This window comes from Lepisosteus oculatus, chromosome 10, assembly GCF_040954835.1.
Source record: "Lepisosteus oculatus isolate fLepOcu1 chromosome 10, fLepOcu1.hap2, whole genome shotgun sequence".
NCBI classification, from domain to species: Eukaryota; Metazoa; Chordata; class Actinopteri; order Semionotiformes; family Lepisosteidae; genus Lepisosteus; species Lepisosteus oculatus.
This window is the reverse complement of record NC_090705.1, coordinates 3,916,079-3,943,635: the sequence shown is the minus strand read 5'-3', so window position 1 is coordinate 3,943,635 and position 27,557 is coordinate 3,916,079. Positions and strand designations below refer to the sequence as shown.

The 27,557-nt window shown below is 37.7% G+C and overlaps 1 protein-coding gene across 2 annotated transcripts in view; it reads right to left on the bottom strand.

The window, feature by feature from the left end:
- The window catches only part of LOC102690549 (uncharacterized), a 63,293-nt gene extending 35,736 nt beyond the window's left edge, over positions 1-27,557 (bottom strand). Inside the window, exons 1-7 of one of the 2 annotated variants that reach the window (XM_015358098.2) lie at positions 26,850-27,557; positions 26,164-26,303; positions 24,128-24,303; positions 10,575-10,735; positions 6,528-6,668; positions 5,139-5,260; positions 3,014-3,182 (exon numbers count right to left, since the gene is read on the bottom strand). In XM_015358098.2, the coding sequence (XP_015213584.1) occupies positions 3,014-3,182; positions 5,139-5,260; positions 6,528-6,668; positions 10,575-10,735; positions 24,128-24,303; positions 26,164-26,303; positions 26,850-27,355 (1,415 nt within the window). In that variant the 5' untranslated portion in view covers positions 27,356-27,557. The remainder of the gene's footprint in view (positions 1-3,013; positions 3,183-5,138; positions 5,261-6,527; positions 6,669-10,574; positions 10,736-24,127; positions 24,304-26,163; positions 26,304-26,849) is intronic. The other variant, XM_015358096.2, reaches the window with a different exon arrangement.

Sequence of the window (27,557 nt, the reverse complement as noted above, 5' to 3'; positions counted from 1 at the left end):
CCCAGTGGGACAACAATAACACAGTATACAAGGTAGACAGCTTCCTTAGAGAAGCAATGGGCAAATTAACAAACAATCGGCTTAATTTCTTATAAACATACTGTGCTGTGCCACCACAAATAGAAAGATCTCCAATTTTAAAAATACAATGTTGATATTGCACAAAGCAATAAAAATAAAACTGGGAAAATATATACATTGCACCTTAATCATTGCAGGCATTGAATCCTCTTTCTGGAAGTATATTTCAGACCCGTGTTCTGTTGTAGATGTGAAAGTCTCTCCATCATGGTGGAGGTGCTGTATATAATACAGCTGCTGATCAACCTGCTCTCATTTACATTCCACAGGGCTCATTTCAGCCTTCTGTAGCTCCCATGGGAGAAGGAGGATTCCCATTAATGCCTTTAGGAGCCCGTCTATATTACCATATCCCGTTTTCATTACGTTCTCTTTGCATGGATTGAATACACTGTTGAATAATATTCAAATTTAAACAACACATTCTCCTGACACTCAAGTGCACTGCTTTACTATGGCCCATATTAATTCAAAACTTCACCCCTAACAGTATGGGAAATGACAAACACCGGGACTGTACAAGGGGAAGAAATTGAATTCCCCACACAAACAAATCAGGTATGAAATACCCTTACCAAATAGGATCCCAATATGAAAATATAAACCGACACTGAAATTAAAGTATTTCATGGTAGAATATAGATGTGAAAGCACCCCATACAAATGTAAAATATTTATCTTGACAACCAATTTATTTGTCAGTGCAATATTTTAATTGCATTTAAGCAGTCAACATGTAAGTACAAAAGTGCAATTTTACCCTAATTTAGGTTCGGAACCATAATGTTCAAAATAACATAACATTCTTAATTATTTTTATAGACTGGATTTCTATTGAAGTTTTCACCAAGTTCAAAAACAAAAACAAAAACGTAGTCTGGTAGCTTATATATGGAAGATAACTACAACTTGTGAAATTAATTTCTTTGCTTCAGTTATTAAATTTTGTTCAAAATCACTCAACTATTTCCAAAGTAAAACTTTAACATGTCTGATACTCTGCAATCATGAATCCAAAAGATTTTTCGGGATAGCCTGTCCTCCCTCTCTCTAATCAACAGTTTCTGTAAGAAAAGCAGCTCAGGGAGAGGTTTAAGAACTGAAAGCATTTGTAAGCTTGGATGGCAAATTCTCCAGATCTGAAGAAGGAAAATACACATCAGTGAGGGTTACTGACCCTGCGTTTGTTCATGTGCTGTTATTCAGGCTAGATAATGTGGAATGCTGAAAGGAAGCATTCAACTGTGCACAGGTTGAAACTGTAAAGACTGGAGGATACAGGTAGTGTATAAAGAACACTTTAGTAGTTCCGGACTACTGCAATTAATGATATCAACTTAATTCTTACGCAGAGTAGAAAACTACATGGAAAGCGCAAACAAATCACACCTTCAAAGCACCAAATTATTTGAAAATCACTGTGTTTTAAAGAATATATATGGAAACTATGAACATTAAATGAATCTTCTTCTTAAACGAAGAAATGTTTTTCCCCGTTTTTACAAAAAGCTTGAGAACAGTTTGGAATCCATATATTAAAAGTCTTTTGATGAGCAATTTGCCAGTTTTTATTCATCATTTCAATGCAAATTATACAGTAATTACAGTTACATAACTTCTTCTGGTACTGTTTGTCACACACAAAGTAATTACTGCGTTGAACATTAACACTGCTATTAAGACCTGCAATTTTGTGTGCCACACATCACACCAGTAAGAAGAAGTGTATTCTAGCACTGTGAGTTTTCACGAAGCATCCAGCCCCACACATCTCTAAAGAATTTTTTGACATTCTCTTTGTCGTGCAGAAAATGCTGTTTTTTCAAATGGTAATCGTTGACTTTATTTATTAAATTAGACGTGCACGCATCTCTCCCTCACTCACATGGAATTTTCTGTAATTTTTGAAAATTATTTGGAAAGGAAATTATACAAAACGGTAACACAACAGAGAAAAACAGTTTGCCAGTCCCTCACATTAATTTGAACTCCCTGATGCTTTCCAGGAGGTAAAACAACCATCTCATCAGACAGCAGCATTGAGGAGCAGGGTCAACAAGGCTCTGTTGACATTCTCCACCACTCCCTGGACGAGAATGCCCATGTCGCGACACACCACGTGTACAATGTCAATCACGGAAAGGGCCAACTGGGGCTTCGAAAGGGGAAGGCAGAGGTCCCCAGAGCCGAGCTACCAACCTCTTAGCAGCGGTAATGCCAGTCAGTCAAATCGCTCTCTGTTCTAGAGTAAAATCTGGTCATGAGTCATACTTCCACACATGAAACACGGGTGAACAAAGAATATTTTTCCCCACACAAGATAGTAGAGCTGCAGAACCCTCCCCCACTAAAACACCGCCACACACGAATACGCCCACGTAATTTAAAAACAAAAGACACCTGCCATTCACTGAAGGGCACACCGCACACTTGTGGGTGTCGGCAAGACCAGTCTCAGAGGAGACAATAATGGAAAAAGCTCAAATCGATCACCTGATGGTCATCAGAGGCCGGCCTTAAATTATGCCAAATGTTATAATCAATAAATATGCTTGTGGCACAAAGTCCCCTTAAAACCAGAGCATGTAAGCACTATTTTGCAAATGCTCTGTTACTCTTATCTGCCTTGAGCTACAACTTCATAAAAATCACTGCACTAAGTGCTTGAAAAAGTACTCTGCACCTAGTATTCTTGGTCTTAATTGTGCTAAGAGCAGCACACAGCCATCATTGAAAAACTAACTCAAACTAATACACCAGCCTTAGCTTGCAGACACAAGATAAAATGCAATACTACATGCATACTAAATGATGCACAATAAAATGCATGACTTATAGGCAGGAGGTTTCTAGCCTGCAAGCACCTATTTGGGGATTTCTGCCAGGACACTGAGAGCACAGGGGGACCCCGTTCAGCTCCTCCCGACAGTACCTGTGGAACGCAGTGATCCAGCGCCCCAGCTCCAGGTTGCAGAGCTGACTGAGACCATCACAGCAGACATAGAGCTGCACCGTATGATCCCAGGGTGCACAGGTCTCATCTTTCAGGCCTGGGCAAGACAGTGAAGCGTCCAGCTCCAGAGAATCAGAGGCCAGGAAATCTGAAAAGGAAGACAAGCGTGTCTGGTCAGTTCGTAACTATTTAAACCGCAAATGAGTGTGATGCGTTGAAATTCGCACCCCCCCCAAAAAGCAAGGAAAGTAAATGGTCAGGGTTTTGAATTTTACTTGAAAATCCACTAAACTAAAAGAGGGAATTGGAACTCTAAATGCTGAGCAGGAGAGAGCTGGAACGTGGCTGGGAAGAGTACTCGATCCACACAGGGTGGCTGCTGAAAAGCAACACAAAAAACTGAGGAAATGAAAATCTAGCTGACATCCAAGTGTACGGAGAAGGCCAGGGTTAACACAACCTTTAATCCTTTAACAAAATGCAACATTGAGAATAAATTCCGGTTCACAATTTGATTTGAAGTAAAATTGTATCTTAATGTGATCAAAGGTTTAGTTTTCTTTATTAGTTATTTTTAAAAGGTAAAAGAAAAACACTGGGTATGTTATTCTCAACCTCAGTCTATAACTATTCAAATGCTTCCCTGCATCCAGGAAAAAACATGCAGGCGATAAAAGCTCCTCTCTGACCCCTGTCAAGCATTTCAAGTTTGACACAGCCTAGATCGTAAATCCTAGCCTTGAACCGCTACCTATTGCAGGATATGTGGTTGCCTCCTTTAACAGCTACCAATTTCACCTTCAGCCCCAATTCAATGTACACAGAGGCTGCTGATTTCTAGACAGGCCTGCATCAAAGACAATTTTGTCAACACTAGGAGACATTGTGACCTTTTTCCATTAAGGCCATGGAAAGTCAAAATAAAGCAAGAGCAAGAAGCCAATAACCACATCTTTGTTGATTTGGTGACATGGTACCAGAAGAAGTTTATTTCTCCATGACGCTCATGAGGAAAAACATGTTATTAAGATACTTCTGACACAAAACATAGAATTTTTCTAAAATACATCCTTCATAAGTCATCTTCCTGTCATGCATGCATATTAACATTAATGAATCAACACAATATTACCTGACGTTATTCAACCAACTCTCCATAAGCAGTTAAAAAAAAACACAGACCCACATAAATGTACACCTGCATACTGCGAATTGAAAACCTCCTGATAAAGTGGACTGAAAAAGGATGCATCTTTTCTTCCATATTAGTAATTAATGAATCTTTCACTCAATGCCTGCTCTTTTGTTCTGCTAGATTAATTAAGTGGTGTCATGGAAGGACTGTGGAAATCCTTACACAGAAACCGATGCAGTACAAGGACGTTGAGCACATTCAATGCCACGCCAAGTGTTTAAGGTACAATTATTAGTAAGAACAATCAAAGAACATTCCATTGCACATTAGAGCTAGATAGTGACAATGGCTGCTTAGATTCTATTAAGAGTCTGAAAACTGCACAAAGCGCAAGAGTGACAGGAAAGTAAGAAATTGTAACAAATATTTAATTGTGGGATTTATAAACCCACAACGGCTCTATTCTAGAAGGCAAAAGGGACTATCAAAAGCCGATTTAGAAGTGTGAATACAAAGTCACTTTTCAGACAAGGTTACATATTTTAGGCTGCATAACTACCGACGCTGCTGAAGAAAAAACAACAACAAAAGGTCTCCATTTTTCACCATTTCTCGGCACACAGGAAACAGAGCTTTCAATTGGTTTATCCATAAACACTAAAAGACACTAGTCTTTGATAAAGATTACTGAATGCCATTCAGAAGCTGACCTTCTGCTTAATTTCCATTTTGTTTCAGACATGGCACGTGACAGACATATTTGAACATGTACAGCATATGTTCAGTTTGGATCATTGAAAAGAATCAGCGACTACAGTTCATCTTATTGTCAGAGCACTCAAGGACTTCAAAAATATAAAAAACTCCAAAGTTACATTTTCTGTTCTCAATAACAATACACATACATATGAATACAAAGTAATGATGATAAACATTAAGATAGCAAAATCACGTATGAACAGAAACTACCTTTAGGAAGTTCCACAGTTGTCACAGTTCCATTTTCCCCTTGCATTACAGTATGATTAAACACAGTGATGGCCCGAGCTGGCTTCTGAAGTTTTCCATATAATTGCTTAACATAATCAAACCTAATGGAAGAGGGGAAAAACGAAGAGAAAAGGTTCACCCCGAACACACTTTACAGTAACTGATCTCTAGCAAGATGTATGATTATATCTCCATTCAGCTGCTAATTGCCAGGCTTTTTTTCTACATGTCGTGTTGTGCAAGACTGTAAATTTCACCCAACCATTTCCAAGACTCTTTATCCTTAGAGGGTTGTGGTGAACTGGCCCAGAACTCTCAGGGGCTTTACAGCCCTCGACTGCGCCGGACACACAGGCAAAAGCACGCAAGTGTACACACACATACGTGTGCATGCACACACGCACAAATACGTGCGCACACTTCTGAGATGCCACTTAACCTGGTCCACACATGTTTGGACTGTTGGAGGAAGCTTGTGCAGTCAGAGAAAATACACAAGGACATGGGGTGAACATAGTCTCTACAAAAAGGGTGCCCCATGCCAGAATGAATCACAGAACCGAAGAGCTGGGAGACATTATCATCATTATCCCCCCCATCCACAATTTCAAATGCAGCTTTTGATCAAGAACATTGTACATTCCTCTTGTAAGCAAAACATCGTCACAATCTCATCAATACCTTATCACCTCTCTCATTTAATACTTCATACACGGATTTCAAAGGTGAAGATTTTAAAGGGCTACTGGAAAGAGGTAGAAATGTATCTACTTTATGTACATTTCTGCTTTTCACAGAAAAAAAAATAGCTGCTGCTTTGAAGGCACAGGAATTCTCCAAGCTGAATTCAAAATTTATAACGGCGTTCTACCACCTCCTCAGTGCAAGAAATAATTTTCCCAACTTATACTGCCTCCTGCATCAGGAAGGAGTCATAAAACATGTGTTTAACTCTCCGCGGAGGCCCAGTAGCATTTCTGTCTCCTGGTAATTTAGACACTCTATCAGAGACAAGCATTCTCCTGAGTGTTTTCTGCGCTACTTGATGTCTCCGTTTGATGAATGATGTCTGGGGCTAAGAAAGGCTAAAACAATTCAATGGCCAAAACACTTAACAGAATTTGCACACCAGACTTTAAAAAATGTAGTATGGATCCAATACAAAAAGAACTTTAAAATAACACTAAATTAATAATACTTGCATTAATTACATATGCTCTGACGTATAGTAAAGGGGGTTTCTGAGCAAACTTGTAGCCTGTCTGGCACACATTTCTACAACAGCATTTAAACTAGCAACCACACAGCTGAAGTCCTTTCATCTGTAGCCTTTCTAACATGAAATTTGACTGAATTTTCCACACTTACCACTCAGACTGCCAGGTAAGAAACTTGAAAGTTGGATAGAGAAACCACCCCATTTCTGCGAGTTTCCCTTCATGGTCGATCCCGAAGAAGAAGTTGGGTGATGGAGTATTTTGGAAAGAAACATTAACCTGCTTCTTGCTTCTACAAAAGAGAACAAAGCTATGAAAATCTTATTCAGGACAAGGCAGGGTTCTGACCTTATTCTACTATGTAACAGCACAGCATGTTGGCCCTTTCAGATTATGAAACGATTGTTACACTAAATTCAACCGTTCACGAAATCAACTGCACCCACACTGAAGCGCGGTTTTACAATATCATTTGTAAAGACATAGTGCCCCTTTATTAACCAAACATGCCAATCAAAGCAGTTCAATCTAGTTTTAAAGATGAATACTGAACTATACTTCTATCTCTGGTAAAGTTAGGAAAAAAACAGCTAAATGTGACAAACACTTAAAAACAAAGGCATTCAAGCGACAGAAAACATGGGATTTAGACAGGGAAAGTCCTGTTAATTTAACTTGCTAGAATTCTTCAAAGAAGCAATACAAATAGTAGATAAAACTATAAAACTAAGTGTATGTGCAATGATACATTTAGATTTGCAAATACTTTTCATAAGGTCCATCATAAAAGCTTGATTCTCAAATGAAAAGCTATAGCAATCCAAGCTAATATCTGCACATGCATGAAGAACTGGTTAACAGACAGGAAGCAGTGCATCATCTTGAGGGGCACAAGTTCTGTTTGGGAAGATCTAAGCAGTGTTTTGCCGCAGGAACCCACTTCTAGGCACACTTGCTCTTCCTGATGAACATCAAATACTTACATTCTGAAATATTTCACAGGTACTTTTGTCACAAAAGGAATCCTTACAATCCACTTCCACGTTATAAAATTAACATTTTGTGAAACAATATAACAACTTACAATTTTAACTGTGTTGCTAACTGTAAAATCATGTAAAATGTTATTCATACTGTGAAATGATGTTACTTAAATCTTAAAATGAAAATATTGTTAAGTAGTCTGTGACTATTACCACTTCACGTGTTGAAACATGAATTCTTTCCTTTTGGATTTTATTTGGAATAAAATTATGAATTATCCAAGGACATTTCTTCATATACAATATTCAAATCCCTATTCCAAATAGTAATGACTGTTAAATACTGTATTAACATTAAGCCTTTTGCAGGAAAAAAAAACAGACAAGTGGAAGCTAATCCTTTCATTTTCCCCCCCAAATGTGCACTTGTAGAAATGTAGATCGCTCCCACCTAGGGTGAACACTGCAGAATACATACGTAAGCAAAAAAACGAAGAAAAGCCAGGGAACTCATATTGACATTGCAAGTCCTGGAATAACGGAAGCGTATCCTTCTGTAAAAAACAAAGTGTTCTCCAAATGTATTGGAATAGCAAAGTCAAAACTGCTACTATTGCTGTATAGTCAAGCAAACTGTATGTGTGATCATGGAATAATTGTGAGGAATGAGTATAGTATTTGTTTTATTTTTGGGTAATTTCATATGTGTTTCACTACATTAACTATAAGAGCAAAGAGCACAAGAGTGTCACATAATTCTATTGGCTTTTTCTTAATTGGGAAGAAGATACAACTTTCCAGCGCAGGCAATGAAACACTAAATAGCAAGAAAAATACAATATGTTCCGAGCCCCCAATAATGTCACATCTACTTTTACTTTTTTCACCAAAAAACAATAATAACTAACATTCATAACGTGGTTTGTGTTTTAGTGATAAAAACGTTGCTGATCTAGTTAGATATCATTAATCATACCTAAGTACAGTAACCACTGCATTTGCTTTTTTGTGTAGTTACATACAGTTATAATATTTGTGTGCTTAACATCTTTAGGGTTGATGATAAAGTCCAAACCACATATATTCTTCCGAAAAGTAAGCACACACACACGAGAGAGCCGAGCACAAAGCAGGAAGCGATGAACTGTATAACACATCTCTGGTGCTACTCCGTAGGGTCTGTGCTGGTCGTCCCCCACACTAATGAGTGGAATGTGATGCCAACACTCGATCCGAAATGAGTCGTACAACACCTTCCTCTTCACTGTCCACATCTGGAAGAGGTTCTGAAATATTTCTCCATGTCCCTTCTTCAGGTTTGGAAGTTGGCTTTTGATATTCAAAATATGGATAACAATTCACAAGCTTCGCAGTAACCAATTTTCATAAAAATAATATTTGTTAAAAGCAGTGTGTATATTGAGTTTCAAAGCATGTTTCAGATAAATCTTATTTTAAGGCCTAAACGGAGCCTGATAAAGCATAAATTACTCATGTATTGAACTTTGTCTTCTACTTTATTTTAAGAAGCTAAGTATACACTGTTCTTCCATAATTAGATGCATATTTAACCAAGCTTGTGTTTGTAATGCTGTTTTACATTATAGTGAAAGAACCCTGATTAAATCTAGTGCAAATTTGCATGTTACTTTATTGAAGGTCAAACAATACCTATCCATCATGTAAAAGACAGCAGGAGCCTTTATCCTGAGGCCTGCAGAAAGTTGCTGTCCACAGAGAGGAGTTAATTTCTGACTGTTCATAAAGTTCATCTGAAAAGAGAACTAGAGGGATATTTCCATTTTCAGTAAGGCTATTTGATCAGGAAGAGCAAAACAATTCACATTTTACATAAACTATTTATTGCTACTGTTTAAATTTCTTTTTGATTTTACAAGAAAAATGTGGCGGAATACTGATTTTTCACAATTAGCCACATCTGTTCCACCTACAGTGCAACACTTCTGAGTTAATTCCATAATTAGCTAGTCCTCTTCCAAATAGTATATAATTAAGATAAAAAATCACATACTGAAATCAAATTATCTAATGAGAACTACAATTATTGATAATTTGTATAAAAAATGTTTTATTTTTTACTATTCATATGAAACCAACCCAGACCCATTAACAGCAATTATGTCATTTCTGGCTTCAGTCGCACTCATTCACGTGACTGACAGTAACTGACACCCAGCAGTGAATGAATTTTATCAAATGATCCTGGCTTTAGTAGTGCAATAGTCATTTTCCTCATTTAACCTGATGAACATACTCTCCACCTGTCCCGATTTCCCATTCCACCAAACAAATCCAGCAGCACGTTTAACACATCCCAGCCACCTTTTTTTTTACAAAATGATTCTTTTCATATTAATGTAAATAATAAAATGATAATGCAATTAAAAATAGATGGAGCACACAAACGTAATAATGTACAACATATGAAATATGTGGGGAAAACCAAATCCTCATCTATCAAATACTTAAGAGACGCGAACTCCTAAAGAGGAACAGTGTCACGTCGTAGAAAAGAGCATTGTGATTTCTGCCAATGGCGCAGTGAGTCACCTTGCGCAATATCCTAAATGAGCTCTAATTACTTCTTCCCAACAGCTGAAGATAATTCACTTCACCGGTAATGGCTTCCTCCAAATATACGTGCGATGTTAATATATCTCGAGTCTTTCCAAGGACAAGGGTAAAATTAATCTGCATAAAGCACTCAAACTAATGCAACACGTTTCACATTTGGAGACATGCATTTTAAACCCACCACCCTTCAGACGCGCTGCTGCAATGAAACATAACCATCACAAAAGCAAGACGCCCAAAATCCCTAAAAATATTCCTATCAGGAAAAGAATACAGAATTTGAAAGTTTCCCCTCCCCCCCTCCACTGCAGAGCACACACACAGACACACTCGCACTAGGGCCAGTTCTCCCAGCAGCCAACGTAACTGCCAGCACTGTACGTCTTTGGCCTGTGGGTGGAAACTGGAGGATCCAGGAAAAAAACCAACACGAACACGGAGAGAACATACATATTCCATACAGATAGCATCCCAGGAACTGAAGTCAGGCCCGCAGCGCTGCGAGCCAGCAACGCCAACCACTGGGCCACCATGACACGCACATGTTTGTCTAGCCCTTTCATATTCAAATAAAGGAATATTTATTCTTTGGCATAGATGGAGAAATGTTGAAAACGTACCTCAAGGAGCTCATTACTGCTGGCAGCAGATGCACCATAGAAGCTGGTATGCTCAGTGGGGTGTAGCACTCGATTCCAACACAAGTCATGTCCTGTATTGGTCTGCCAAGGCTGGCATACACAACCACCCCAACAGCCTGCGATTCAGCCATATTCTTCACCTTTAAAACACATTTCAAAAATATTTACGCCTTTCATTAACACCTCCGTTTTCACCAGACACATCCAACCATTTATTTTGTATTACGGATACCAAAATAAATTTGCTCCAGTATTAAAAGTCTAAGAATATTCTTTCGTGATTAAACTTGTTCTTTTGCTTTTGCATTGACAGCAACCTTCACAAAAGCTATACAATAAACCTGCTGAAAAAACTTGTCTTTCGGTATTTGACCATAAATTCAAAGAAACACCTGGCTGATGAGTTTGAATACAGACAGGTGAAGGGATTTGCATGCAGGCGGTAAAAGCTAATATATTAATACAAAATGGGAAATGCCCATTTAAAAGAAGCTAATTATGACTTTGTTTTTACATAGACCATGTTGGGAAGCAATAAAAAGGGCATAACAATAGGAGGATATACATTTGAAATGCACAGCTTAAATCCAGGGATGCTATGTTTTATGTTTTATACTGTATATTAAAGCCTGATAGTATTGTGAACAATTGTGGTCACCACATTATGGAAAATACAGTATATTCCTGCTGTAGACTCATTAAAGAGAAAAACCACCAGACACATGGTAACCAGCAAGGCTTAAAGGAATGTCTTACACTACTCGGCCAAGGCCTGAATCTTTTTAGTCTTGACCAGAGAAGACTATAAGGACCCCTGTTCAATGTGTTCAAAAGCCTCAAGGGCTTTGACCGAGTCAGTGACTTTTTGAGATTCAACAGTAAAAGACGAAATCAGAGTACACAACTAGAACCTCTGTGGAAGAGCGTTGAAAACCAAAAATAGGAATCACTTCTTGCGAGAAGCCTGGACCAAGTTACGCAGTTGTATCGTTGCAGCCGATCTGCTGGCTTCTTTCAGAAAAGTCTGGATCGGTTCCTTGGATAAACAACCTCCTACCTGCACAACAGGCAAGAAGGGGTGAATCGCTTCCTCTCATCAGAAACCCTTCTTTTGCGGGCTGTGAAATGTATTCCTTAATAAAGATCCTGTGAGATCCTTAGTCTGATGGGCAGGCAGAACTCAATTGTGGTGATATTCTAAAACACTTTTGGGTTTTCATGGGCAATGAACCATTCTTCCGTCCTCTGGGTGAGCACAATTAATCTCGGAGCCAATTCCACCCATAACAATTTCAAAAGCTTATTATATGGTGAAAAATTGCATTAAAAGATTTTTCTCCTGAATAAAGAAGAGAACATGTGCATGACTGGTCACAACGTTCAAAAATTTCGATGACAATGGAAAGTAAAAGTATGCACATCAAAGCATTCCAAGCACGTAATAGCACCATGTCAGCCAGCAGTCTCAGAGGTTATTTCTATTACCAGGTGCTCTGATTCACTCCTGATTCAAAACTCTACAATTCCGAACCATCTACTTTGCAATTTTGTATGCAAGAGCAGAAAAAGTCTTTAATGAGTGTTCACTTAATATTCACATATTGAATTTCCGAGAGTGTGTGCTGATTATTATTACAGGTAGGGAGTTCAGATTTAAAAAACACACAGAATGGGTTTTTAGATCTCAGAAAGCCTTTACTTGAGATTTCCTGTTTAGCACTTAATACAGTTGGAAAATCAAGTACTTCCCCAGAATTCACTTTGTACAAAGAACTATTTGGACAAAAAATGAAATGGACTCAATTATAGCACTTCTTTTAAAAATCCAATAAAATCTATATTTAAAGAAACCGTCTACCATTATAAAGTATGGATGCTTATAAAACAAAAGATTCAAGGCTATACTAAAAGTCCTTGAAAGTAACGGAATAACATAACTCAAAATAGGCCCATGAAGTAAAAACTTAATTCAACGGCATGACTCATAAATTAACATTTCAGGAAAAAACTCAAAACCCAGCATCTGCTTCTAGGGTTCTGAATTCATGATGGAAGAGAGACGTTCCTTATAAAATCTCTTGGCCATCATATCATGAAGCACTTAACCTGAAAGGCACTCCAAAGATGACTCATCCACTCTTTTACTCATCACCGCTTAATGGAGAAATTCTAGGCCAAAAATATTATGAGGAAGTTCTGCTTCATGTTGCAACATCCTGTGATTCACAGCACCAGCGCTGCACTGGTACATGATCAATCACCGAGATTAATCTGCAGCCAGGTAGAGGACAAACACTATAGTGCCAAGGAAACAGTAATAGGTTTATTCCATGCTGAAAACTTTTTTCAGCATGGAATAAACCTATTACTTGTTCCTTTGCAGCCTACGCATGCTGACGCAGCTCCCCACCTTAACTACTACCGCTATAGTGCCAATTCAACTTCGCATAGCTTTACTAAAGAGTAAAGAGTCAAATCATGAGCTTTCATCTTACTAGACTTTTAACTAGGATGAATTAGTCAGAGGAGAAGAGCAAACTTTGCCCATCTCAACTTGCTTGCATTGTAAAATTCTATTACATTATTCTAGCACAGCGTATAAAGGTTTTGTGAAGATTAACAGCCTTCACAATTTAACAAGATGATTGCAAAAGTGTTTCAACAACCCTAAAAAAAATATATATATATTCCTGTGTATTAATGATAAAAAGGGAAGCCTGTCTTGAAAAATATTGCACTTGAAATAGATAAAATTGCTTTTAAACTACATAATATTGAGGTTAAACAAGATAATATTATTAAAACAATTGACGGTAAGGTCTGTCTTACTGTTAACTCATATAAATATATCCTGTTCAACGTTTAAAGATTGGGCAACAACCTATTTATTTGTATCCACAGTTTCACATCAAGAACCAAAATCTACTTTTCACAAATATGGTGAAAATGACATGCATTTACCCCAGTAATACAAAAGACATTGCCTGTGCTCCTTAACACTAGTGAATTTTTATAAAGGGGAGTGTGACAATATTCTTTTTAGTTGTTTATGAAAGCAATACTTTGCATGGTACAATATTTCATAAACTGTATATTGCAATATTTATATATTGGGAAATATTCTTTACACAATAATTACTAATGTAAATGCATTATTGAGGCCTGCTATTCTGTTAAATAATCATAAAACTCTCGTTTCTCCTCCCTGTAATAATAACTCAACTCACTAGAAATAAGCCTACATGCCCTCATCAAATACTTCCTAATTTGACAAGACCATCATAAACTTCATAACTACTTCATGTGAAATGTGAAAGTACTCTAAGGTACTTTCCAATGTCTATTTTCTCTGTACTTCTACTTCTACTGTACGGTACTTTCCAGTTTTATGTTTGTTTTTTCAAATATTGACATCCATGACTTGGACACTACCTTCTCAGCTCCTGACCCATCCCAGTAAATGAGCAAATCTGTTATTTGCAAGATTTATATCCTAATGCCCCTGTGGACTAACTTCCACAGAGAAAAAGACTAACTTTGCTATAAGATAATTTAAGAGCGACTACACTCCTCACATCACTGAGAAAAGCTGTACCTTCCCTCTAAAATTTCCTATATGTAAATCTGTCCTCTATACAACTACAAGAAGCAGCACTAATTCCTACTAGCTTAAAAACTAATCACCTGTGAGGTACTTTGTCAAAATTCCCCTGAAGTTTTCACAATATTAAATTAATTATTAATTCAAAATGTTCAGACAGTCCCTAAAAAAAACTACTAATCTTCACAAAAGCGAAGATGCGTAAGAAGATACAGGCTGCTGATTCCATTGCTGATTATTCAGGGTCACTAAACAGTATCTTCTGGGTTTCACTCCATCCATTACTAGACTCTTAAATGTCTTATTTTCCCCCCACTGTTTCCAGATCTTTACTCATTGACAATTGTAAGTTGTGAGATATGATGATGATGATGACCACAGCATATACTGTATGTGCCACTTTGCAGTGAACATCACTGACATCAGCTAAGCCTGTCACACAACACTTCTTGATCTTTGTACCATTTGCTCAACTGACGATGACTGACGGATTGATGAACAATAAAATGCAAAATCACTGCAGAATGTCTAAAAATGGCATGAAAGACAATAAAACACCCCCCCCCCCTCCAAACAGAGGTTGCTAACATTGCTGTATTTGGCAATTATGCACTAATAAATCTCTTCATTATTTAATTGCTATGCTTAGGCTCTCATTTAAACAGTTACAAGCTAATTAATTCTAGCACTTACAGTCAATGAAATAATGAAACCTATCTGGATTTGTGAACACGGCAGCAGATGTCAAAAGCAGCAAGAATTTCTGTAACCAAAAGTAATGAACTTGAATTCTTCCACAGAATTGTTTAAGAATTCTCATAAACCTTTCAGCTTGCAAAGATTAACCACAAAAAGCTGCTGTTTAACTTTTGGTCTACTGTAAACTGCTACAAAAATGAACTCCATCCATTACCAGTAAGCCACTATTTGTTGATAAGGGTCACCTCATATCTTACCCTCGAAACACAGGTAGCAAGATGGGTTAAGACTCCGGACGAGTTGCCAGATCATCAACGGGAACACACACTGAAACACTTGGAGACGCTACTTAAACCAGCCAGGAAGTAGTAGGAAGGTGAAAAGAATCGAGAAGACCTCACAAAAACCCACAGGAACAAAACATGGACGAATACGCAAACTCCACACAGCAGCCACCTCAGTCTGGAATCAAACACCTGACCCAAGAGCTATGATACAGTGCTCCTGACCATTTCAAAGGGCACTAACCATTTTTTAAAAGTCCTAAAAATGTTCATTGGATTTAACCAAGACTCAACTTGTCAATCTATTCCAGTTGAGCTAATGAGTTAATACTATCATTTGATTTAGTGCATAGACCGCACATTGATGGAAAATACAGGAAGGTATTAAAAATGCAACTTGTGCATTTAATTGTACACAGTAGGTCTATGGAATTTAACATCTATTCAATTATTCCTGTTATTTTTACATTCAAGTTGATAATCATAAGCTGTCTCTTAATAAGAACCTTACAGTACAAACAACAAATTAGTATTACATAATAATCTATTTCTCTTGCATGGATCTTATCGATTCCACTATACTCCCTGGCCGGTATCAAGAGACAGCGAGACCGACAGATGTGATGTGATCATTCCACGTAGAAAAATGACCAAGCAGGCACAATGTCCCCTACAGACAAGATTGCTCCATTTCTTCCAACTGAGCAGAAAAAAAGGACAGAAATGTGCACTGACCAAACAGAATCCAGGTTAAATGAACATATTCTATCACCTTGTTGGTTATCATACTACATCCAGAGGCAGAAAAAAGGAGAAGAACCAGGTTAACCCCTAATGCTAAAATCTAATAGACAAAAGGCACCAATTTTTAACGCGGAATATTATGTATGAACTTGATTCAGGTCACACAAAATTCTGAAAATTTACTGGCCAGTCAAATCAAGATCAGCAACAACACAGACACAGGGGCGCGTGTGGGAGTTCAATTCCGTCTCGAGCAGCCCTAAGAACAGGCACTTCTTCAATCGAGGATCCCACTTAGAGTGGGAGTCTGGAATGAAATCTCTAGTTATGTGGTCAAAGCTGCGTTATTCTCAGAAACAGAGAGAGGTTTCATTTTTTTTTTAATCACCCAGACACCATCAAATAAATGCGCACGTTCGTCTAAATGGGCTTGCCTTCTTTGTAACCATTCTTGTGTTCTATTCCATTGTTCTAGTCCTCCAGCACTAGAAACATACAATGAAGAATCATACGTTAAATGCTTCACAGTTGTTTCTGTTGTTTCTTGAAGTGTGAAATGAGGTACAGTATCTAAGCTGCAAAGAAAAGTAACACAATTACACCAAAATAGCAATCACCTGTATTAGGTCTTATCAAAATCTTAAGAGTAGGAATGCACAGCATAGTTTGTTTAAAGATGGTGTTTTTTTTCCCCAATTCAGGACACTAATACTCAGCTAGAGACAGAAACAAAACACACGAAGATGAATTCAAAACCATTACATCCTGGACAGATCAGTTTCACTGACGGCAGAGGATAGCTTCAAGGCTTCTATTCCATTACTTTTCTAGTTGCCAAAGTAACATGTTACACATCCTAGGGCTCTAAGCTAACCTTTTTTATAGCCGTAAATGTACACCACAGTTAAAAAATGTCCTGAAAGATCCAGGTGAACACAAATACATTTGAAAAATAAATACATTTCAAGTTCTTTTCTTGAATATCTACAGTTGTTTTTCCACAAATTCTTAAATTGAACTTGCGCAGTTGAAAAACCTCAAAAAAGTACATTGGATTTTTCCCTAATTTAAACTTTTTCAGTTCTCTTAACCAAAACATTGATCATGCACAGTAAAGAGGAACTGTGTCTTATTAGCAGAACGTACTTCGCAGTACTGCAGTAATGAAGCCTTCATTAACAGCACGAAATGCTTTGGTTTAATCTGAAGGGAGGACAGAGTCATGTTGTGTCAATGTGAACACATTTTAAGATGAGGATCCCAAATCATTTTGCAAAGTTAGCACCTATGAATGAATCACGCTCTTGTGTTAAGCGAGTCTAATATTTAAAGACCTAAACTGAATTTATGTGGTATAGGGTTAATATCAAAAAGCCTGATCTCATCAGCTCTCAGGAGCAGGCATGGAAGGAGGAAACCGGTCAGTACTTCATGGAAAGAGGGCAGATAGCTGCCGTAAGTGGTGCATGGTTACTGAAGACACCGTTCTGCTCTGGGCTCGTTCAACCTGGCCTCCCTACAGTTCATCCTTAACTCTGTTGGTCAAGCAATTAATCACTGCTGTGCAGCAGGGCCTCTGGAGGGTCACAGCTGCCAGGCGTCAGACAGGTGGGTGCTGCACTTCAGCGGGAGCTGAAGTGGGTGTCTTCCTATATAAAAAACACTTTACGATCCTTTGGGCATGGAACACAACAAATAGATTCAAAACTGTACAGCAATACATTCTTTCCTGTACCCATTAATCCATAACCTGTAACCACAAATGACAAAGCCTACACAACTCACTACAGAACCTCCTGCCCTATGGCCACACTGGGCATCTCAAAAGATTTATATTATGAAAATGAATCACAAATGCAAATATGACTGCTTACATATACGAACAATATATACAGAACCCCTCAAAAGTAATAGTTTTGACATTACCATCCCATTTTTTTTTGCTTTACAGCCAAGCAACTTCTATTTGTGATCATGAAATGAATATCAATGATAAGTACAATATATGTGGGTAAGCATATGTATTTATTCGCATATCCCTTTGAGAGAATCACTGCATGAAGAAGTTCAGGTAGGGAGATGCGTCAGCAGGTATGGGCTGCAAAGGAACAAGTAAAGGTTTATTCCCTGCTGAAAAGAAAAGAGACGACGTTTCAGCTGTGGAGCCTTCTTCAGGTGTGTTCCGATAACAAAAAGCTTGTGACCCAGACATTTAGTGTAATCATTTCGCCTTGCCACAGCTGCTTGGATTTCTTCCCTGTCCTTGACGCGTTCCAACTTAATCTTTTCTCCATCATGTAAAACGTCCGCTCAATTCAAATGAAATCTGAATATAGATTCAGTCCAATGCGAAACCAAATACCGACAAAACTCTTACAAAATATTCTAATTTTACAATGAAGACAAGCCTATACTCTGATGGCATTTGTAAAGAAATACATTTCTATGCCTGTTCCTATCGACTCTTTATAGAAGATTCGAGCTCCTGAAATTCAGAACTCCCTCTTTTACATTGATTTCTTGTTAACCTTCCAGTCCTTTGAGGTATTTGAAAGGAGTCGATTCTTGTCGGGCTGTAGCAACAAGAAAGTAATTTAAATGCACAATGGATGCAACAAATGCTGTGCTTAAATACACAAGCCATTTCTGAATTGGCTTTAGTGTATAAAAAAAATCTTTCTATTTGAACTCATAAAGTTAAAAATCTTTTAAAAAAGTTCTGATACTTAAAATTACAGTGAAGAGACTGGGCCCTATTTTATTTTCAAAGAATGGGGTGTTAGAATGTAGCCCACAACAGTTTTGGTCTGTAATCTCAAGTTTTTTTCATTTCACTTGTCACTTTTGCCCTCCTGGGCAGTACACTGACTATAGATCTGCTTGTTCTTGACCGCTTCTTAAGTTCCATATTTATGCAGTCACTTGATGAGTTGTTGTGGGCAGATGGGTCAGGAGATGGCAAGCAGTAGCTCATATTTAATATTTCCAGCGATGAGAAAGATACAGCTCTTTCTCCTAAATTCAATCTGTGACCCTTCAGTGCCAAATACCTGGTAGGTTTCTGCTCATCAATAAGGAATCAAAGTGGTCAAAACTTTCTAAAGTGTTAAAACCTTTTCATTTCCTTATGGTGTCCCCCATTTGCACTTTGCTCCTAATACCATGTTGCAATTATGGGCTAGATTCCAGTTCCAGGCGAAAAGGTATTAAAGCATTTCATTTTCTCCACTAAACTATAAACTAAAAAGTAAAAAAGGTGGAACAGAAGCACCGCTAATTAGTATAATTAAATTGCATGTTAAGGCCATTTGTGAAATAAGTCTTTCAGCATGTTTTTAAAACATGCACAGTCACAAAACCCCTACTGGATTTGGGCAGTGAGCTCCACAGACGTGGTGCTGCATAAAAACAGCTCTACTGCCCACTGTGTGCAGCCTGGTCTTCAGAGAAGGCCGTCTAAGCAGCAGATCTCAGATTGGCGTGTAATCATGTCAAACGTCCTTAACTCAGAGCTAGACCATTCTGTGGCTTTTGAATAGAAGAATATTAAAATTCAATTTAAAATTTACGTAGGAGGTCAGTATAAATTCCAGAAGACAGGAGTTGCGTGCTGATGCACATTAGCCATAGAATTCTGAAGATATTGAAGCCCCTTTTAAAAGGTAATGAGGCATTATGTCTAATCTTGACTACATCAAGGCATGTATCGGTGTCACACAGTAAAGATCTTGCTCCAAAATTTGAATCCATTTCTTAATTTCAGACAGACCTTTTAAAGTACAGAAACTACAGCCATCTGAATATCCGAGTTCACCAGAAATAAATCTGAGTGGCGTCAGCAGAACAGTGAAACCCAGCTCAACGATGGCACATGATCCGAGTCACAAGTGACACACAAAGAGCAGAGGACCCAGCACAGAGCCCTAAGGGATGCCTACAGTAAGTGCAACAGAATCAGATTTAAAACAGGCTCATTGGCTCCTGGTAACCAAACAGGATACCAACCAAAAAAGGGAATAATTAATTATTCCTGGATAATATTTCCATGCATTCAGGAGGGTGCCAAGATTAACAGTACCACAAGGAAAATGAGAATGAGCCTAGGAGACTTAGAGGGACGGACTGTATTAAGATTTAGAATTTCACATGATGTCAGCAATTTGCTCTGCATCATCAGTTCTTCCAAGCCTCTACTACATTACCATTGAGTCTTTAACTTTAGACTATGCAAGATATTTCAGCATTTGCTTCATTCCAAATTGTATTTAATTTTCTAACAGAATTTGATCTTAATCATTTTACACTAAGTGAAGAGAATGTTGCTGTTTAAATGTCCAACATGATCAGTTGGCAATATACTTAAAGCAAGGATGCTCTCAATACAAACCATGTAATGATAGAACAGCCTCCACTGAATTTGACTGTAGTAATTGGAAAAACTAGATAACCATTGGTTTTCTATATTAATAAAAATTTGTAACGCTTATTGAGCAATTTATGGTATTGGAGTATAGTAAACGGTACTGTTGTGTCAGTGTCTGTTGGCTGCAAAGGAATAAGTGAAGGTTAATTCTATGCTGAAAAATACAAAGGAAAAACTGAATTTTTTGGATGTAGACCCTGACTCACACCTGAAAAGGGCTCAACAACAAAAACATTGCATTTTCAGTGTGAAATTAACCTTTACTTGTTCCTATTGTTTTTTGTTACATCAATAAAGAAAGATTATTTTTCTTCTAACTGGCATACAGTATATAGAAATGTAAATTTTTACTGTTAGTCTACCTTGATAAAGGATATTAACATCTACAGATTTTTAGAAACAGAATTCATTACCTACTAACCAGATTCTGATTTTCAAAATCTGCAATGTCCCTGTTTTACATCTATCTGGGGAAACTACAGGCATTAATTTTCAACCTGCATTTTCTGGTAAAGGACACTGTGGCGAAAATATGTCCTACCACAGCGTTTTGGTTATTCCTATGAATCTTAAATGGATGTTCAGCAAATAAACACAAAAAGACAACAATTACAAAACATTTTGACCTCAAGCTAACCAACCTTTGTATTTTCCTTGTATTTCTTTATCCATTCATGAATTAATATATTGTATAAGTAAAGACAAAAAATAAACTAAGCAGAGCGTATAATTCATTTTATTGACATGATAAGATGATCAAAACTGTATCCACAGCTGTTTACTTTCACATTTTCAGAAAATGATTCCAAAAATTTTTAAATCTCTTCTGAGAACATTTGCTTTGAATCATTAATACTTAAATGCTTCCATAAGTGAATGTATGCTTAATGATTCAGTTTGTCTTGGCAGCTGTTAATGAAGGATTTTTAAATGCATTTGATTATAACTATACATTTACAGTATCTCAATTTTCACATAAAATCCCAGCAGCAACACTGTCATACACTCCTTGTGTAAACAAGTATGAAAGGGAATGATGGCGGAAACATAATTAAATCTGTCTTTGCTGGGGGAGCCACCACCACATTACACATTAGTATCAGGAATCTAATTTAAGTTAGATTTACAAAGTGTGACTTTCTCTGCTTGCAAAAGGATTACATTTGCCTCCCAGAGGAAGGTGTTCTTTGCTGAATTATCCTTCATTTGACTAACAAAACATTGCCTTTGGGACACCAAATCTTGATAAGTCAGATTCACCTTGACTGCCCATGTTTATATGAAAGATAATGACGCTATAATGATTTCTAAAACCTGGCTGTTGTCAGGGAACAGAATTAGTTCTGATTAATTTTCCCTCCACTTGGCCCAGTCTCTTTTGCATCAAATGAAAGGTCTACTGAGAGACTTGGCACTCGAGCAAAAAACGTGGATGTAGACTTGCAATTTGCGCCGTCCAGTCTCTTCGGATCTTTAGATTGCTGCTGCACCTTCTTCTAAATTGTTTTCTGAAGACAATTTACATTTTGGCACGGGACTAATTACTGCATTTCCTGGGGTTCTTATTCAGATTTGCTGCATAATCCTCTATCAGTGATTGAGAGGAATTTTAATAAACTGCAGGGTAAAAGTTCAGTTTTCATCTGTTTCTAAAAGCTCAAAGCCTTTTCTGTACATATTCATTTTCTTTTATATTCATCTGGCAGTGGCCATTAATTTAACAGGACCTCAAAGGATATCCACTGTGATTATGACATTCAATACCTCTCTCAATAGCTTGAGATCCCTGCTCTCAAGCCAAGTGTTAGTAAAGTTCTCTCTCATTATTATATTTGAACACGAAGGATAAATAAGGTCACAGGCATTTCACGAGTACGGGGACAGAATATTTTCCAGCTATTGTAGGGAAACAACTCCAAAGCATGGAAGACCTAAGAAATCGAACACTAACCTGAATATTTTCTACTCCACTTGAAAAAAACACTTCTGACTGGTAATGGTGTGTACACTTCAGATAAAAAGCCTATTATAAAAATAACATAGAATGATGTTAAATAAACTGAAATGAAAATATCTCAAGTTTGATTAAGTCAGAAAAGGGCTCATAAGTACAATTATATATAGTCGAGGTACTATATAAGTTTCAATTACTATTTTAACTATGTTTAAACATTAGCACACATACAGTACACCCTCAAGCTCTATTTCTAATTAATAAAGGAATTAGGATGTTTTGGTTGAATAAAACAATCATGACAAATAGAATGATAAAAGTCATAATTTGACATTAACAATATCCATTACATATTATAATTATTTTGTTGAAGGCTGCCTAAAAACTTCAAAACAACAGACATTGAGCCTCTCTAGCTCACTCTATTGCTAGTGCCTGACTTGTGCTGACAACCACAATCAGCCAGTTGAGTTACCTGACTGGGCAAAATGACAATCACAGCAGCAACAATATCAGAAGCAGCTTCAATAAATCTACATTCTGGCCCGTCACTTGTGACTCGACATTTGTCAGTTTCACTCAGATGAATTAGCTGCTTAATCAGGCAACACATTCGCCAGATTCAGTCCAGATGTAATAAAAAAACAAAAACATAAAAAGTACTCCTGCATACATACTAAGGAAGAAATGGTTCTCAAAAACAGGAGCTCCTTTGTTTTTTTCTAAAGTCAGTAGATGTCAGCTATACACTAACAATGTTACACCATGATCATTGCTTTGTTTTTTTTAACTGTTTAATAACTAAAGAAAAATGTATATCTGAAACAAATAATATGAGCCTACTTAAATATTTAGAAGAAGAGTCTAGATGAGGAAGGAAATATGTAATATTTAGATAAGTGTTATTAAGTAATATGTAATTAAGTGCTTTATTACTGATCATTTTGGGTTAACCATACATCAACATTACAAGAAGACGACTGGAACAGTGTCTTTAAAACAATCATTTGAATATCACTGAGAGTCCTCTAATCTAGCTCTCTGTAAGGGTAAAGCATACAAAAATAATATAATGATGTCAGCCTTAAATACGTGAATCAGTCTCTTAGATACATGCATGACCTTCAAAGACTAATGTCATTACACAGCCGAAGACAGGTTTTGGCTTAATCTTCTGTTGCTGTAAATTTGGAGCTTTAGGACAAGAAATAAAACAGCAGTAACAAAAATGACTGTATTAACTGGACGTGGAAACAAAGTTGATAATATGAGCTAAGAGGGAGTTAGGCAGTGAAGGATTTCAATGGATAAATTGGGAGCAACAGTCCGTTTCTCTTAAATAAAAACTGGGATAATCTTGACATTGCTCAAACCATAAAGTGAATTAAACAAATAAGTCTTTAAATTTGGTAGCAACATAAAAATACATGTTTTCAAAATTTGCACTAAATGATTTTGTGTGGCTGAGAGGATGTCAGGGTCTGTACAGAACATTGTGTGCCTTCTAATATTAGCCACAATAGACAAGAACAAATGCTTTCATTAAGTCTGGAAGCTATAGAAAGGGAATTAGTCATGCAAGGGAAGGAGTGTTTTCATGACCCTTATCGGTGAAAGCCTGTGGTTTAAAAATCTGCTCAGGTCACAAGTGAAGCCAGTTTGGTGCTTTCTGTTCAGCCCCTAGTGGAAGGTGGCCACCAGCAGTGGGAGGAACAGCTGCATTGGCAGACTACAGCTGTCGGAGAAGGCTTTCGTGTTGTCTTCTGATCCTCCGCCTCACGTAACCAATCGTTCTGTCTATCCTTACAAGAAAGCGTGAATGCATACCTTTGTGAAAAACGAACAGTCTCCCTCCGAAACCCACGCAACGGCCCCCTTGACTTCAGAGGAGACGTTGCAGCCATCGGCAGCATCGACAAGCTCGTACGACTGTCTGCTCCAGTGCCCCATCAGCCAGTCGTATCTCGCATCGAGCCGCTTGGCAACAATGGGAGTATCCCAATCTGCGCAACAGGAAAAAAAAAAAACAGCTAGGAAAATACATTCCACAAAATCCCTGCAGGTCTGCGTTACCCTCTGTAGCTTTTAAATGTGAAAATCAACTGCTCAACGAACAGAACAACCAACATCCAAATGTGAGAAGTATAAAACTGTGCTAAAGTCAGTCATTCCATAAACTTCTGAAATTACAGGCCACTCTTTTTAATTACAGATAATGTGTCACCACGAGCTGTGACCAAAAACGTTGGTGCCCTTTGTACATTAGAAAAGGGAACAGGCTACATTTGATGACTTATAATTTTGGGCCTCAAAACGTGTCTTTTAATGACCTCCCTTCAAAAACAATGCAATTACTCACTAGTCTACGGTAGAAATGGATCCAAAAATTAACCTCAGTTCCAACGGTCCAACAAAAGAAAAAATAATATAACAATCTGCAACACAGCCTGGCTGAATTCCATGTGAATAAACCTACATGTCATGCGTTTGGTGCCACTGGTATTCAGAATAATATTTAAATGTTACAGTTTGTATGTAACTAATTAAGCCTGACAATAATACGCCCACTTAATGCAAATTTAGGCCTTTTTCTTTTATTTCAGCATCTATAACAGTCACGGTGAAATGGTCTGATTTTGGATCTCAATATGAATACTTGGCACTACTGCACATTATAATGACTCTTTTGCCTTGCTGTGACTCATTAGTGCATCTGTCACCACAACTACATCCTGCACATGCAGACAGAGCATTGGTTAAGCACTTTATGCATGAACTGTTATACATGGAAAACAAACTCTTGCTTTGTACAGTAAATAACAAAAACTTATAGTGCTTTACTTCCATAAACTCTGATCAGGAATAAGGCTTTGGGCAGAGAAATCTTTCAAAAAAGGCAGCAAAATGGCATCTTACTCATGTTAGTTGCTAGTAATCTAACAGCCTCAGAATCTCACTCACTCAGAATTAATGATCTCGCTCCTCTATATTGTACAATACGCCAAAGTATCTGAAGCGGTTGTTTCACTAGACCTGTGAAATGGTAAATTGCTCATTGTGTTTTACAACCAAGCATTATACAATAAAAAAAAACATCAGTGTTCATCAGAATAAAAGGTTTATTAAACCGCGTTTTCATTATATTGCCTGCCTGCTACAAACATTGTTGACAGACGAATATAGACACTTATTCTAATGTAAATTAAAGTAGCTTCTCTATTTGTGTGCCAGAACTTGCCTTTTAACTGGCTACTAGTCTTTAAAAAATACTCTGGGCTTTCATAAAAAGGGCAGATTCAAATATTAACCCTAAAACTGCTCAGGGCATATGGAAGGCACTGTAATTCCTTTACAAACTGAGCCATCAGAAGAGGGGAAGACCCCACTTGCTCGCTCTACAGCCAAAGAAGTGTAATGGAAATACAAGAAAAGCTTGTATTAATTTGCGCGTTCTGCTATGGGGTTTACTAAACAGATTCGTTTAGACAACTAAAATAGTGATCATGAACAACAATGATAATGAAAGCTGAGAAAAGAATTCAAAACAGATGTGCATGTACTATATTCAGAAAATCCCAGGCTCTTTTGAGAAGTACAATTTGGACCTCTGTAAACAACATGATTTTCAAGAAATGGAAAGATGATATCCTCATATCAATGAGCTGCTAGGACCTCAAATCAAGCAATATTCCCTCCACATTCCCTCCTTTGACTTATAACCCCTTGTTAAGTCACATCCGGATGAAAAAGCACAAGTTCTAAGAGCTACATGCAGTTTCGGAATAGGCGTACAAATATAGGGGTTATCTTTCTCAAAACTTATTTCAGAAATGCACAGACCGGTATTTCTGTCCATAACATACCTTTCGATGTGAAAACAGCTTGATTCAGCCCACAGTTGATGCCCTCACATCTCCAGTCATAAAGCACACTGGGAATCCAGTTACCCAGAGAGTACACAGGAACAGAGGAAAAATGCAGTCTGTCCAGTATATCCTTCTTCCTGTATTTAACAGCATATTCATAGTGTACTTCATTAAAAAGCATTTTAAGGTGCTACAGTATGTTTAACTTCTTTTTATACCTTCAGAATCTACCCCCCAAAACAGATCCAGTGGAATTTATATTGAATATAACAGCTTGTTCCCAAATAGTCTATGAATGCACATTAAAGTCTGAAACAACAGTGACTAAAATAATATCTTTATAATAGTATTCTCCAACGTTCTACATACAAATGCTTGTCATGTTTTAAACCCATCTGTACTTGGTTTCTCGACGAATTCAAATTTAAATATGTACGCCTGGCTGGATTTTCAAGATGGATGAACCCCGAGTTCTCACTAGTTACAAACTTTATAATGGCTTTTACATCAACAAAGGCACAAAACAAAACCTTCGAAAAACTATTTCGCTTCCAGAGTAAAAATACTTTCGGACTCCTGTCAAGGACTTGTGCCATGCTGTAAATAAGGCCATTTCCAGGAGGTTTGCGAGTGTTCCAACTTATGTCATTATGATTGAATCGATAATGGTAAAGAGAATTCACCTTTGCTTTGCCACACGCTGAATCTGGTATCTCATCCAGTGCACATCAACTTCGGCGGTGTCGTCCAGGGACACGAAGACTACATGAGCACTGTCAGGAAGGTTATCCACCAAGTCCGTCAGGGAAGAGTCAGACGTCCACATACACTCAAGAAAAGCCGATTTATTAGTAAATGCGTGGACGATTATGGAAATATTAAGCCCACCGGGAGGTGGGTAGACAAAGTCCCCATCAAGCGTTTTAACTTGAAATCCGTGCGCCGTGTCTCCTGGTGCGTAATCCGTATCTTTAAATGGTTTCGAATTCCATCCAGATTTGAAAAAGATTAATTTCTCTGTATTCTTCCTTAACTGGTTTGCTGGACTAAATGCACCCCATAATTGGTCTTCAGGAGTATCGACCCTGTTAGAATTAATGTTACCAGCAGAGGCATGACCCCCCCTGGACAAACTGAGTAGCAAGATGAACAATACAGGAGCCCAAGGCACATAGTACAGCCAAGCCATGTGTATAAAAAGAATTAAGACCGAATCGTTTTCGCTTCGGAGTTAAAATCGCGGACAGGTTCTGCCGTTTTGCTGTCAAAATTGTCCAACAGTATTTAACAATCCAGCAATCTAACAACGCGCTGCAGAAGTGAGCCAGCAAGAGCAACAGATTTCAAATTGAGGAACCAAACCCTACCGCTTTCGATTTGCCTGTAGGGTC